The 13,872-nt window shown below is 38.9% G+C and overlaps 1 protein-coding gene across 6 annotated transcripts in view; it reads left to right on the top strand.

Moving 5' to 3' along the window:
- The first annotated feature begins 927 nt into the window (after positions 1 to 927).
- The window catches only part of HNRNPD (heterogeneous nuclear ribonucleoprotein D), a 17,141-nt gene continuing 4,196 nt past the window's right edge, over positions 928 to 13,872 (top strand). Inside the window, exons 1-4 of one of the 6 annotated variants that reach the window (XR_004478296.2) lie at positions 928 to 1,487; positions 3,333 to 3,389; positions 12,449 to 12,617; positions 13,227 to 13,388. Coding sequence is in view for 4 of the 6 variants with exons in the window: in XM_004282177.4 (XP_004282225.1) it covers positions 1,255 to 1,487; positions 3,333 to 3,389; positions 12,449 to 12,617; positions 13,227 to 13,388 (621 nt within the window). In the remaining 2 variants the exon portion in view is untranslated. The remainder of the gene's footprint in view (positions 1,488 to 3,332; positions 3,390 to 12,448; positions 12,618 to 13,226; positions 13,389 to 13,872) is intronic. The other 5 variants (XM_004282177.4, XR_004478297.2, XM_004282179.4 and 2 more) reach the window with 5 other exon arrangements.

Below are 13,872 nucleotides of genomic sequence, written 5' to 3' on the forward strand. Positions count from 1 at the left end.
AAGAAGATTCACAGTACAAGAGCTAAAAAACATGAACTTAAGTGAACTCTTGGTTGATCTAACAGCCTTCCTAACTCCTAGTATTTTCAAAGAATCGTGGTAGGTTTCAGGATCCTCAAATACAGCAAGCAATGCAAAACAATCCCTGTTCCTTAAAATACGCAAGTTACCTGCTTCTTCTGGAAAAATTTCAGGAGAAATGCAGGCAAGCAGAAGTGTTACTTGGAAAGCAACTCTTAAAAGTAAAGCAGCCCTAATCATCAACAGCCTCAGCCTGCCCGCCAGGGTCTGGGAAACGCGGCAGCTGCAGCCGGGGAAACCTCAATGTCACCCGGTCGCGGGCGACTACGGCGGCCGGAGGAGCTGCCGCAGTCCGTGCACGCGCACGGCCAGCCGCGGCGCCTCGCTCAGGCTACCGCGAGCCAGGCGTTCCCCGGAGTCTGTGGGACAAGGCCGACACCTCAGCGTAGCCTCCCTTCTCGGGCTGGCACCGCTAACACGAGGGGATCAGCCGGCTGTGCGCCTCCCCTCCCCCACTCCAAATCCGCAGGCGCACAAGGCACGGCTGCCTTCCGGGAGGTGCTACCACACCCCTGCCCAACGCCGCTGCTCCCGCCCGCTGCTGGGGGTGGGGGTGGGGATTGGGGTGAGCCGACCAGGAACCCTCGGAAAAGCTGCGGCGGACGGAGGGGCCCTTCTAGCCGCGCCTTCGAAACAGCGCTCCTTGTTCTCGATGGTCTCCGCGCGGCCGTCTTATAGAACGCCATTTCCGGTTCCCTTTAAAGGCCCCACGCTGCGCGGCGCAGCGCGTGCGAGGAAGGTATAAAAGGGAGCGAGAGGGCGGGACCGAGGAGGAAGGGGAAAAAAACTAGCGGTAGAGGGGGGCGGGGGAGGTGCAAAGGGCGCGCTCGCGCGCCACGTGACCGGGACGCGCCGTTCTTCCGTCGGCCATTTTAGGTGGTCCGCGGCGGCGCCATTAAAGCGAGGAGGAGGCGAGAGCGGCTGCCGTTGCTTCTTATTCTTTTTTAGTGCGGCGGACGAGAGTGGGAGTGCGCGCCGCGCGAGAGTGGGAGGCAAGGGGGGCAGGCCGGGGAGAGGCGCAGGAGCCTTTGCAGCCACGCGCGCCTTCTCTGTCTTGTTGTGTGCTTCGCGCGGTAGAGCGGGCGCGCGGCAGCGGCGGGGATTACTTTGCTGCTAGTTTCGGTTCGCGGTAGCGGCGGGTGTAGTCTCGGCGGCGGCGGAGGCAGTAGCACTATGTCGGAGGAGCAGTTTGGCGGGGACGGGGCGGCGGCGGCAGCAACAGCGGCGGTAGGCGGCTCGGCGGGCGAACAGGAGGGAGCCATGGTGGCGGCGGCGCAGGGGGCAGCGGCGGCGGCGGGAAGCGGAGCCGGGACCGGGGGCGGAACCGCGGCCGGAGGCACCGAAGGAGGCAGCGCCGAGTCGGAGGGGGCGAAGATCGATGCCAGTAAGAACGAGGAGGATGAAGGGTGAGTAAGGGGCGGCCCGGGATAGTCAGGCCCAACTATCCCCCCTCCCCCTCCTTCTCCCCCGCCATTAGGCCTCGTTCCCGCTCTCCCCCCGTGCTCCAGGCTCCCGTGCAGCCTCTTTGCACTGTTATCCCCTTCTCTGCGCCGGGCTCCCCCGGGGTTTCATTTCCTTCTTCCCCTGCCTGCTAATCGCCCCCTCCCCCATCACACACGTTTCCACCTTTAGCCGTCACCATGCTGCTCCCCGGCCCGCCCTTCTTCCCTCCCTCGCCTTGGGTCTCCTCCCACCGACTTAGCCGCCAGGATTTTTTCCCGCCTGTCGAGGGGTACCTTTTTTCTTTTCCCGCTGTCTTCTCTCTCCCCAGTTTCCTAAAGTCCTGGGCATAAAAACGCAGTCAGACACAAAAATCCTTTATGCCTGGATAACTAAGGTTTATTTGGTGCTTCTCACTGCAGCATCCCTAGACGATGCCATTCTTTGTAAGCACATGCTTCGGGGAACGTGTAGGTTGTCCAGCTCTGCTCCTCCCGTCTTGGCTTCAGGCCGAATGTTTTTCAGTATTTTGAGTAAGTTTCGCCTCAGCCTTTTCGTTTTTCTACTGTACACCATCGCACAACGGCTTGCTTGCATATTCCCCACGTTCTAGCCTACGGAACCAACTGGGCCTGGTGAAATTCCCCGAATCGCCTGTTGGTACGTTGGTTTTGCTCCAAGGGCTTTCCTCAAGTTCCGTGTCGGCGGAGCCTGCACTTGACTGGAGCTGTTCTACCTCCGACTTGCTGACCGCCCTTCCCCCACCCCGCAGAGTTATTCTAACCGCGCACCTTTTTCGCGCCCTCAGCTATTCGGTTCCTCAACTGTTCGTACAGATAGTGTACTCTTACCTTACTTTTTCTGTGCAATTTTCATTTTTTACAACCCACGCCGTGCCCAGAATCCTTTTTTTGGTCTCTCTTGATTTCTCCTTCCCGCTCTCACCCAGTTAAGTTACAGGAGGCCCACCAGCCTTCTCTCATAAAATGAACAAATTCTGTAATGTGCTATGGCTTTTATTCTTTTTGCAGGTTTTTAAGTAGTAACTTGTTTCCTCCGATTGGAATACGTTGTATATGTTCTTTAAAGCTGCATAAAATTTTTTAGAACGCAGCGTTTGGGAGCCGGGAACAGAATATAGGAGTTAGCAGGAGGGACTAAATCAGGGGTTCTTGGTTGGGTTTTCTTATTCCCGTTACTGATCGCTGATGTTGGGTTAACGCTTCCTTTACTTTTTGTAATTGGGGTGTGTGTGTGTGTAATTTTTTCGCTGTAACAAGGAGAAAGGTGTTGGCTGGAAGGTAAAAGCAATAAAGTGTTGCTTTAACTCAATATTGGAAAACATTCTCTTTATTAGGAGAAAGCACAAGCTTTGGAGGGGGGAGAGATAAGCCCTTTGGAATATAGGATTTAATATTCTCAGCCTAGGCAGACTCTTGTCGGGCTGTTTTGCTGATTGTGCTGGCTTTGGGAGAGTGGAGGTGGGATGGGAAACGAGCTTTTCTTAATTTATCTGAAATTGTCTATAGCTTAGTTTAAGAAAGGGATATGTTAAATATTTGGAAACTTAAGCCTTTTAACATTTTGGTTTCTTTCTGAATTCTGTTCTTTGGACAGAGGCACCCAAATGATTGTGTAACTTACTGTTTGGGGCGGGCTTTCTGTTGATTTTTCAAGTCACAAAGCAGCTGCCTTTGTAGTTATCTACTGTTGAACCGAAGTGTAAATGAATTAAAGTTTTTAACCCTAACAATGTCAAAAACTAAAACTAGAATTTTGATTGGTTGCTGTACCGGTTGTTAATTCCCTAGCCATTCAAACTCCTCCCCACGACACTCTGAAGCAGCGACGGCACAGCGGGAAGAATGGTAAAACTTTTAAATTTTATTTCTGTAATATAAAGGTTTCAATAGTCATAACATGTGGAGGCTGTGTATTGGTTAGTTGCCCATTGATTCCCAGGAAATTCTAGACTTTAGTACAGTAGGATATTTTGTACCTGGGATATAAAACCTTTTTAGGCATCATGTGTGATCTTTGGGCAAAATTGATGCCATTACATGGTTTTTGGTCTGTGGTAATGCATGTAATTGTGGTTTGGCCAATTAAAGCTTAATATAATTAGTAATGATATTTTTATATTTGGGCAAGAAAGAGTAATTTTAAATTTGATTTGTTTTAAGACAAAAAAATTTTTCGTGTAATTCTAAGTTTAATGTTATACGTGAAGGTTATGTGCTACAATAAAGTGTTGTGTGTTTAAAATGTATTGCATGTTATTCTGAAATATTCTGGAAATGTCAGTAGTAAAACAATTTTTAAAGTAGTTATGTATATGCAAAAATGACATTTTTTAAAAATCACCAACCATATTTGTAAATAGAACTTTAATAAGAATTGCACATGTACTATTAAAGGCGTGCTGATGTGGCTTTCCACTACAGCTTAAATCAGATTTTTAGATTTTCAGTGTGATTTGGTTGGAATGTTAATTACAGTTGGTTGGTTGACTGACGTGTATTCACAATTGCATGACTCTTTGAAAGGCTGGTAGATTGAGTATTGTTCTTTTTATCCCTCCTCTTCCCCTAAATGTCAGTATTTCTGCCTTAAGGATCATGTTTGAGTTTTCCAGGAGTTTGTATCTACCACCACTGGAGTTTAGAGGGCCAGTAACTTGCAGATAGTTGACTTAACATCTGTACAAACAACATTCTTAAGAGCCCAGTTGGGACAGTATTTACATTTTACAGGAGCTTATTATTTTCTTTAACTGAAATCTGTCCAGTTTTATATTGGAGATAAAGTGTGACATACAGAATAAAAGTTGTTTGTTTTTTTTTTTTTGGCCGCGCCACTGGGGATCTTCCCCGAGACCAGGGATTGAACCCGTGCCCCCTGTATTGGGAGCGTGGAATCTTAACCACCGGACTGCCAGGGAAGTCCCCAGAATAAAAGTTTTATGATGGAAATTATTCTATTTGGTCCTGTGATAGTTCAATTTCACTGCTAGGTAATAGTGGCAAACTAAATAAGAAATTATAACTGTACTTGACTTTATTACTCCATTACATATTTCAAATATGTAAGCAATTATTTTCAGTAATTTGAAAGGCTCGTAAACTTACGTTTAAAGGTTGTTGCTTTGACGCTTGCAGAAATTATATGTGGTCTGTTAGTTAATACTATAACTTTGCAAGTTTCTTGAACTCTTAGGAAGAATGGACAATTAAATATTTATGGTTAATGAACATTTTAGATCATGAGGTTTACTTTGAGTTTACGTTTAACAAATATTTTCATTTCTAAAGTTTAATATTTGACTTTTAAAATAACGTACCCCCGCGTGCCACAACAAATTTCCTGCGTGCCGCAGCTAAGACCCGGCGCAGCCAAATAAATAAATATTTTTTAAAAATTACTCTCCTGTCAGCCTCATCCTTTACACGTATTCTTGTTTTTCTTTCTGAACAAAAAGCCCTCAAGACTTAATCTTTTTGATGTCTGCACTTGCCACCCTATCTGTTCTCTGTCTCCCAGTTTGAGGGAAATTGGGCAGAAGTTTCATAATAGTGGTGAGGGTAAGACCGGTTACTAGATATAAAATCTAAATTTAATTTCTTAAACACATTTCTGTGTGCGAATCTTTTTACAATTCTAACTTGAGACTGAAGTGAATTATAATTTCATCCTAAAACTATTTAAAAAATCAATTTGTTGCAGACTTGTGTTTTTTTTTAATACAAGAATAAACAGCTATTTTGAGGAGGACATGCTTGTTATACCTCTAGTGGAGTAAAGTGTTTCCACAGTTTACTATGGACCTTTAGAGTAATTATTCACTTCCATAGTAAATGCCTTCCTGAGTTCATCTCATTATAATTTTTCCAACTTTATCATCCCTAGTTTTTACTTAAAAGCAATTGCACTGAGATTGCCCATTTTGGTGTGAACTCATTATGTCCTCTATAGGGCTATGATCCTTTCAGTGTGTAGGTACTTTAAAATTAGTGTCTGGCAAAATATGCATCCCATGTATAGCAAGCTACCTGGAGACAGAGTTTTTACTTTCTCATGATTATTGGGGAACTGTAATATTGTAGTAGCTTGCAATTTTACAAGGTAGGTACATTGACTTGCCTGCATTGGGTTAGGTAAGAAGCAGAATAATCCTGTTCATTTATGAGCCAAAGTACAGCAATACTTTTCTAATAACAGGACTGTTGATCTAGTTCTATAACCATTAGTGTATAAACCCAAGTGTGATTCTTCCTGTTTGAGGATTTTGTGAATTAATTGTGCTGTAGGTTGTCTCCTGTCTTAATTTTTAAGAAATGGGTTTACCTAACACTTTGTTGTTTTAAATATTTGAGATTATAATCTATACCCTAGTGCTTCTGGGGCATCTTGAACATTGTTTGCTTTGTAGAAGAGCAGTTACTTTTAGATAAAGCAGTCTTAACGCCAAATTTACGGGCCTTTGATTCCTAAGTTGGATTTACTGTAAAGTTGAGACCCTGAGTACATGGGTCTGAATTTTGGCATTCTTGGGAATCTTTGACAAGTTTCCTGGGTTAATTGTAGTAGTGAATGCCCCCAGATTTGAGATGATTAACACCTAAGGAAGGAGTACTAAATTCTTTTCATTTCAAATTCTTATTTATCATGAAGGATACTAAAAATCACTTGACCTTTTGGGTTTGGAATTGGAGAATATCATTGAAGTTTTTGAGTGCTGCTTTTTGAGATAAATATACTTGTGGCCCCTTCTATAAATTAAGTGTATATTTTGTTTTTTTTTTTTTAAACATTGCTTGGGTGTTGTCATCTGTAAGGGTGCACTTAATATAAGAAGGTTTTGAATCTGCTATTGTGTGTGATTCATGGCCAACATGGAGAATGATTAGTTTTAGCTTGAAAGCATTTAAAAAGTAATAGAATAATAACTTTTTCCCTATTCCGATTAAACCTGTGCACCTCGAGTGTGTGCAGATTCACAAATGGAGTGAAACAACTTTAGTTCTGCTTCAACGTTTTAGTAGATAGGGCACTGAACTGGATGCTGGAAGCGTGGGATCTGTTTCTGTTACTTCACTTCCAACAGTGTGGTCTCAGGTAATATAACATGTTCGTTACTTGGTTTGCTGATTTGTGTGTTGGAAACAATGCTCACCACAGGAAGATTGACTACATAGCCTGCTTTCATAGCTTGTGTGTATTTATCCTGTGCCTTAATAGTTGATACTGCCAGTGGTTTACTCCTGTGGAGTAAAGGTAAGCATGTTTTAGTTTTTGGAGTATTACATATTGTACATTGGAGCTAGACGTTTAAGACTGTTTGGGGGTGGAGTGGGGAGACACGTATTATTGCTAGCAGTGTTTGGCCAATAATCAAGGTGGTAGTTTTTAAGTATTGGGTCCTATTCTGTAAGCTCCTGCTTATCTAGACTTGAAACTATCCACAAAGTCCAAACAGCCAGGAAACTCAACTCTAGTTTCCCTACCCCAAGTCTTGTGAGAAAGATAGATAAAAAACTATCAGTTAATACACTCAAAAATTAACCAATAATGTCATGAAATGAATCTTACATAATTTTCCCCTTATATTATTAAAAAGTAATGTGATTTTAAAGCGTTGCAAGATTCTGAAATTCCACCAAGAAAGGTAAAAAGCATTTTCTGAGTTTAGGGTTGATATTTAAATCGGTTTCTAATAAAAAAAAAAAACTTTATAGAATTGTGAATGTGTAGTAATCTCAGTTAACCAGAACCTTAACCTCTAGGTTAAGGAAATCCCATTCCTTAACCTGTAGGTAGAGGAGAGTTTACCTTATAAAGCTGATTGAGAGTTTATTTTAAAAGTAAAAATACAAGATGTCATTCCTGCCTGGGAATGAAATGAAGAAAAGGGGAGATTTTGGGTTAAACATTTAAAGTTTATTCAAAAACCGTCATGTTTGTTAGCTATTATGTTTCAACTCACATTTTTAGTCATTTAAGTTCATTCAAAGTATGAAGAAATGAGATCTAATATATTACCTAGAGGAATTAATCTTTTTTATTGACTTGTTAAGAGTTTGTCAAACTGTTTCCAAGAGTATTTTTTATACAGATTCTAAAATGATACCATGTAATACTACCTAGTTGCAAAAAAGTAACCCCCTCCCCATTTTAGGTTAACTACTGATTTAATTTTAAACTAAATCTATATTTTATAAGGAAAATAAATACTCATTTCTTATCTGTTGTTGAGATTTCACTATACTTAATGTCATTTTAGGATTGTAAAGGAATAATTTTAAGGATAAAACACCAGAAGTTTTATTTAAATAAGGATTAGTGGTATGCTTGAGTAACATTACTCGAAAAGGTGACAGTGATTGGCCAGTTATGTTGTGTACTTGAAATGTATATCAGATCGACATGCTGTTGTAGTTTTTAAACTGTCAGAATTTGTTATGAAACCACATATGGAAGGCCATGAGTTGTTAGGAAGTGTTTAAAAGTTACAGAATCCTTTTTTTCCCTTTCCAAAATTGGGAAAAAGTGTAATGATGTGTTTATCATTTACCTTGAGTAGGGTAGTAGGGCCAAGTGTCTTTATATAAAAAATACTTACTGTTGAGTAGAGTGTTAAACCTAGAGACCTCAGTAGTATTGAGAGTAAAGTTCTTAGATGGGAAAAAACAGTATTTCCACCAGTCAGCACTGCTCCATATATATTGCTGTTTATATTTTGAAATTATTCCTTACTGAAGTTACTGGCATTTATGTAGAGTACAGACAAGTCATCAGTGTGATTTTGGAACTACATTTTATTTAAGAGCTTAGAAAACCTAATTTCCAGTCTGTAGTTTTTACATGGTATATTTAAAATTTCTGGGTTAAGTCTTCAGCATTAAAACTAATCTTAGGATCCATTTATATAAAACTCATCCTGGCCGTTTCCCTTTAATGTTGGAAACTTCATATAGCTCATGCAGATTAAAAAAAATTTAAGCCATTAAGTGAAAAAACTGCTTTATTTAGATTGTGCTCTGTCCCTACTAAATAGTAATTTATTTCTATTGAGCACTTGGGATGTGTTAGACCATGTTCTGTGCCATTTAAATCCTCACTGCAGATAGAGGTAAGCTCTTAGTTCTGGAGGAAGGATTTAAACCCCAAGCAGTTTGGCTTACTGCCTCTAAATGTACTTCCTCTCGAGGAGAATGTCCCACAAAGCAACCTAAATTCTCATTTGGAGAGTTATCTGCACTGAGTTGTATAACTTTGTGCCTGTCATTTAATATTATAGTATGGTATAATGTCAGTATCTATAAGGCAAGAATATTTCAATTGTTGAGTAGGTGTTTTAAGTTGAATACTATATTGCCTTTGGGGTGCTAAATAACTTTACAGATAGGATTAAGAAATTAAACTTCGTTGATACTGTAGGTAAAGTCCTACACTTTAATTGGGATTATTGATTCACTTACAAGTAATGATCAAATTTTAAGCTTGTATTGCAGTATTAGGGGCCCATTTCTGCTACTTGAACAAGTCCTGTGCTGTAGTTTTAACTTGCGCTGCTCAGGATTTTTCTGAAGTTCCAGCTCTCCTTCATTGTAAAGTGTTTTGCACATCTCTGCAGGGGTGAAAGCAACTTGGAAGTCAGTCTTTGTGTTCAAGGCAGCAAAGGTAATCTGGACAGACACTAGGTATTGTGTTTTAAGCAAGATACAGTAATATAAAATATAGAAAGTTTAAATTGATACCATCTTATATATACCATCCTATAATTTGAGGCAGAGCATGTCAGAATGCTGGTGTTTTAGAGAGGCTAAAATAAGTTCCCATTTATCCAGAATTAAGATAACACTTTTTCTTATTTGTTACACATGTATATTTTGGTGTGTCTACTGAGTAAAAATGGGGTGAATTTATTCAATATGCTAGATTTAGTAAAGATAGAATGAATTTGGTACAGTATGTGTTCATTGTAGTATATCCACCTGTCTGGTTAGGTTATCAGTTGTGCAGCACCCTTATTAGAGCAGAAGAAAACGAGTGCTTTGGGGCTGCCAAAACGTAATGAATTTGTCTCAAAAAAGAGCTAGTTAGGCTCTTGCTCAGAGGCTGTTTACTTTTACTTTACCCCAAATTTGAAAAGTTTGAGTGCCAGCTAACTTCCTAAAAAATGAAAGGGGGGGAAGCATTTTAGAATAGCAGCTGCTGATTAATCTGACAAAAATGAAAACTAGAACTTGTTAAAAGAGCTAAGAAATAAGATGCACTTAGTATATTAATAAATAGTTCTCTTAAGTTCAGAAGACCCTACGGGCGTGCTATAGTAGCATAGTGTGTTAGTGGTGACTGACTCAATGTTAAATCATGATTACTCTATTTGATTAGGAAGGCAGAAGAGTGTGTGTGATATGCCATAGGAAAAAAAAAATCATTCCAAGTAATTGAAGGTTAAAAACAATTGGGGAGAGAGATTAGGAAGGCAGGCAATGCTTGAAGGAAGGTAGACTATTTGGCTTCTCATTCTCTAAAGGTGCTGGATAGCTGAAGTTTTACTACATATTTTGCTCTAATTTTTTGAGAAACAGTAGTCATTCTACGGATGTATAAATTATAGTTGACTAGGACATTTATATTCTGGATAAATGAGATTTGATTGTTTAAGAAGGATAGCCTCTTCGGTGACCTTTTTTAACTCTAAGGTAGACACATTTAACAACTTCTTTACTCAAGACTATATTAAACGTGGCAAGTTTCTTTCAGTAAGAGAACACTTACTGGGCCAGTTGATGAATTAGTATGCTTATCTAGTATTTAAGAAAACTGACTCCCAATGTTGAGAAAAAGTTTGGGGTTTGTGAATTAAAGAACGTGCCTCATTCTTGATTTATTTCTTTGTAATTATTTTTTGTTAATTTTAAATTGAGGACACAACTCAATATAAATATTGCCTTGGTTAAATAAAATCAAAACTAGTTCTGTCTCTGAGGAACAGACCAAACAGACACAGAATTTTCTTTCCTTTCAATTTTAGTTTTTTTTAAAAGACTTCTGTTATTCTCTTCAAACTGTTAAATTATCGATGGAAAGTTTCTGTAATAATCACAGAAGTGGTAATTTAATAGTTAAATTTCAATTGAAGTTTCTATCTAGAACTTTCCATGAATATCTGAGCAAGAGGTCATTACCTTGAAGTCCGTTTCTTTCTCATCCTTAAAAAGATAGCAGTGTTTTCTTCACCTTGAAAGAGTAAATGTTGGTAATGTACTTTCATCTATGAAGGAAGTGCTCTGGATTGTTAGGTTAAAAATAAAGGTGCTTAAGGCAATTTAAGTAACTTGGACTGGATATTATTTCACTGGATATGAAAGAAAATGTAATTGAGAAAATACCTCAACTTTTTTTCCCCATGGAATTGGCAGTAAACATTAATAAACAATAATACCTGTACAATATTGTGGGTGTTTTGTTATGCTCATTTGATTATAAAATATAAAAAGTTAATAAAAGTTACTTGAAGCATGGAAATTTTATTAGCAGAAGTCCTGAATGTAAAGCATATAAATAGCCCAGCTCTAGAATACAGGTACAAGTTGAAAACCTAACCTAAACGGGAAGCACACTATATGCCTAAAAATAAGACTTCTTTTGCGTTAACTTTATTAGAAGTAAGAACAAGTCTGATAAAAATAATAAGAACAGTAACACCTCAGTTAATCTGGCATCTTTAGGTTAAGCAGAAGCAAGATCTTATTCTAGGGATAGACTTTGTTCTCTTGTTGCAAGAATTGGCTTTAGTGGCGATATCCTAAAAAGCCCACAAGATGGAGATGTTCCTGCTTTAATTTCTTTTCAGAGCTGGAAGTTAGCACCACACCCCCATCGCCACCCCTCCCCCTGACCCACTGCAGTTGCAAAGATAGAAGTCATTGACCAAGCATGATTTTATTCTGATGGTGAAATTGATTTTTAGCCCTCACATAACAAATTCTGACAGTTTATCCTTAAAATAACAATCTCTAGTCCTGTCTCTTTAAAGGGTAGGAGGGAAGTATATGTTAGCTCTTTTGTGGGAGTGGGTAAAGGGGGCAGATGTAAAAGGGATCACAGAGCTGCCAGGTCTGAGCTTTATGGCCTTTTGCTGTAATAAAAGTAAGATTTCACTTTAAATTATTTTGGGGGGGGGATGCATTTTTGGTTTTAAAGTGTCTTGGTGGTTTCCACTTACCACCTGTCACTTTTAGCGTTTTAAAGGTTTAAATATTTTATTGCTGGTTAACTGAGGTTCTACTGGAAATAAATCATCTAGGTTAATTAGTGGATTGTGCTTCAGTGGGTAATTTTTTTGTTCATTAAATTGCTTACGTGATTACTTTTGTCTTTATTAAGGATTCTTAGCACATCGAAAAACTTGGTTTACAACTTAATTGTGAGACTTTCCCATTTTATGTGCTAAGAGTTTTGTTAATGAGAGAACAGTTAAGAAAGGAGCTTCAGCATAGACACGCTAGTTACTGTGATTAATGGGGACCTCATAGCCTTTTTATAAGTTTAATAAAGATTTGGAAGAGAAATTTCAAGGTGAAATTCTGTTTTGCTGTTACCAGTATTTAACTTGTAATTTAAGAAAGACAGTGTATACTGTTTTTACTTTGGGGATACATTTTTCTCTTTGGCAAGTCAAAAGACTTAATCTGCTGCTTGCTCCCTATTTTGTAATTATGCAGGCACAGTAGTGACAAACAAAACTTTCCATAACTGTAATAGGGTGTTCTTGATATGTGGTTATGTAGGAAGAGTGACATTTTAATACACTGCCCAGTAAATTGGTGCAGTTTTGGGGAAGTATTATTGATGTGGATACTTAAGGCAAAATTAAAAAATTTTTTTAGCATTTTAATATTGCTTTTTGTCTTTACAGGAAAATGTTTATAGGAGGCCTTAGCTGGGACACTACAAAGAAAGATCTGAAGGACTACTTCTCCAAATTTGGTGAAGTCGTAGACTGCACTCTGAAGTTAGATCCTATCACAGGGCGATCAAGGGGTTTTGGCTTTGTGCTATTTAAAGAGTCGGAGAGTGTAGATAAGGTAGTGTGCCATGTGTTCTAATCAGTTAATAATGTAAAATATGTGAATAGTTTGATACAATTAATCTGCCTATTATTTGTGATTTCCCCTTTTGCAGTCATACGAAGGAAGAGATAACAGCTCTTGCCAATATGTTTTATGAAGAGAGTCAGATTCAAGAATTTTTTACTGAAAACTTCCTGTGTGTCAGGCTCTATTGTATTAAAATTAATTTTAAAAACCTTAAAGATGCCTAATTAGAAGGATATGCTGTGTTAAGTTCACAGAAATACAGATTTTGAAATTTGCTAGGCAAGAAACTTCTGACTGAATCATTTTACATTTTAGTCTTTAGGCTACAGAGAAGTAGCAATCATGCTTATATTGCTAAATAGTTAAAGGCATGGTGGTTGTCTAGTAATTGATTAACTCCTCATTCTTACTGACCTTTAGGTTTAAACATTGGTATATATTAGCTAATATCACATCACCACAATTGACAGTTTAATTGTGAGCTGGTCAACATATGCCTGGCATTAGCTATATTTAACTATAATTATTTTTAAGTAAGTTAATAATCTCTGAACTTAAGATATACATCTTTCAAATGAAAAATTTCAATTTCCTTAGGTCATGGATCAGAAAGAACATAAATTGAATGGGAAGGTGATTGATCCTAAGAGGGCCAAAGCCATGAAAACAAAAGAGCCTGTTAAAAAAATTTTTGTTGGTGGCCTTTCTCCAGATACACCTGAAGAGAAAATAAGGGAGTACTTTGGTGGTTTTGGTGAGGTATGTGATAATATTTTGACCTAGTTTTTGTTAAAATTAGTGTGAATATAATTGTCACATTATAGGTTTTTCACTGGGTTTTCCAAAGTTGTTTTGAAGTTTGGACAGATTATGTGATTTGTTTTGAAATAAGGACAGTATAAATACATTATTAGCAGGTCTTTGAAGGTTAGATGATTGCATTTTCTAGTTTATTGAGGAACTATTGTATGCATAGCATCCTTGGGCATACCATACACAAAGATGAAGTAGACATTTTCTTATTGTGGAATTGATTGGATTAGTAGAAAGCTATAAACGAGGAAGACATTCAGGTTGGATTACCTGAGATGTAGAAGGAAATGGTTCAGTTGAGAATAGGGAAGAAATAAACTAACAATAGGGTGTAATGCCTTCTCAGTTTAAGCACATGTGTATGTGCAAATTTTATGAGGCTAATTATAGACTTAGATTCCTTTTATGAATTAATGATTTAAAGCTAGGT

Source organism: Orcinus orca, chromosome 4 (assembly GCF_937001465.1).
Source record: "Orcinus orca chromosome 4, mOrcOrc1.1, whole genome shotgun sequence".
NCBI classification, from domain to species: domain Eukaryota; kingdom Metazoa; phylum Chordata; class Mammalia; order Artiodactyla; family Delphinidae; genus Orcinus; species Orcinus orca.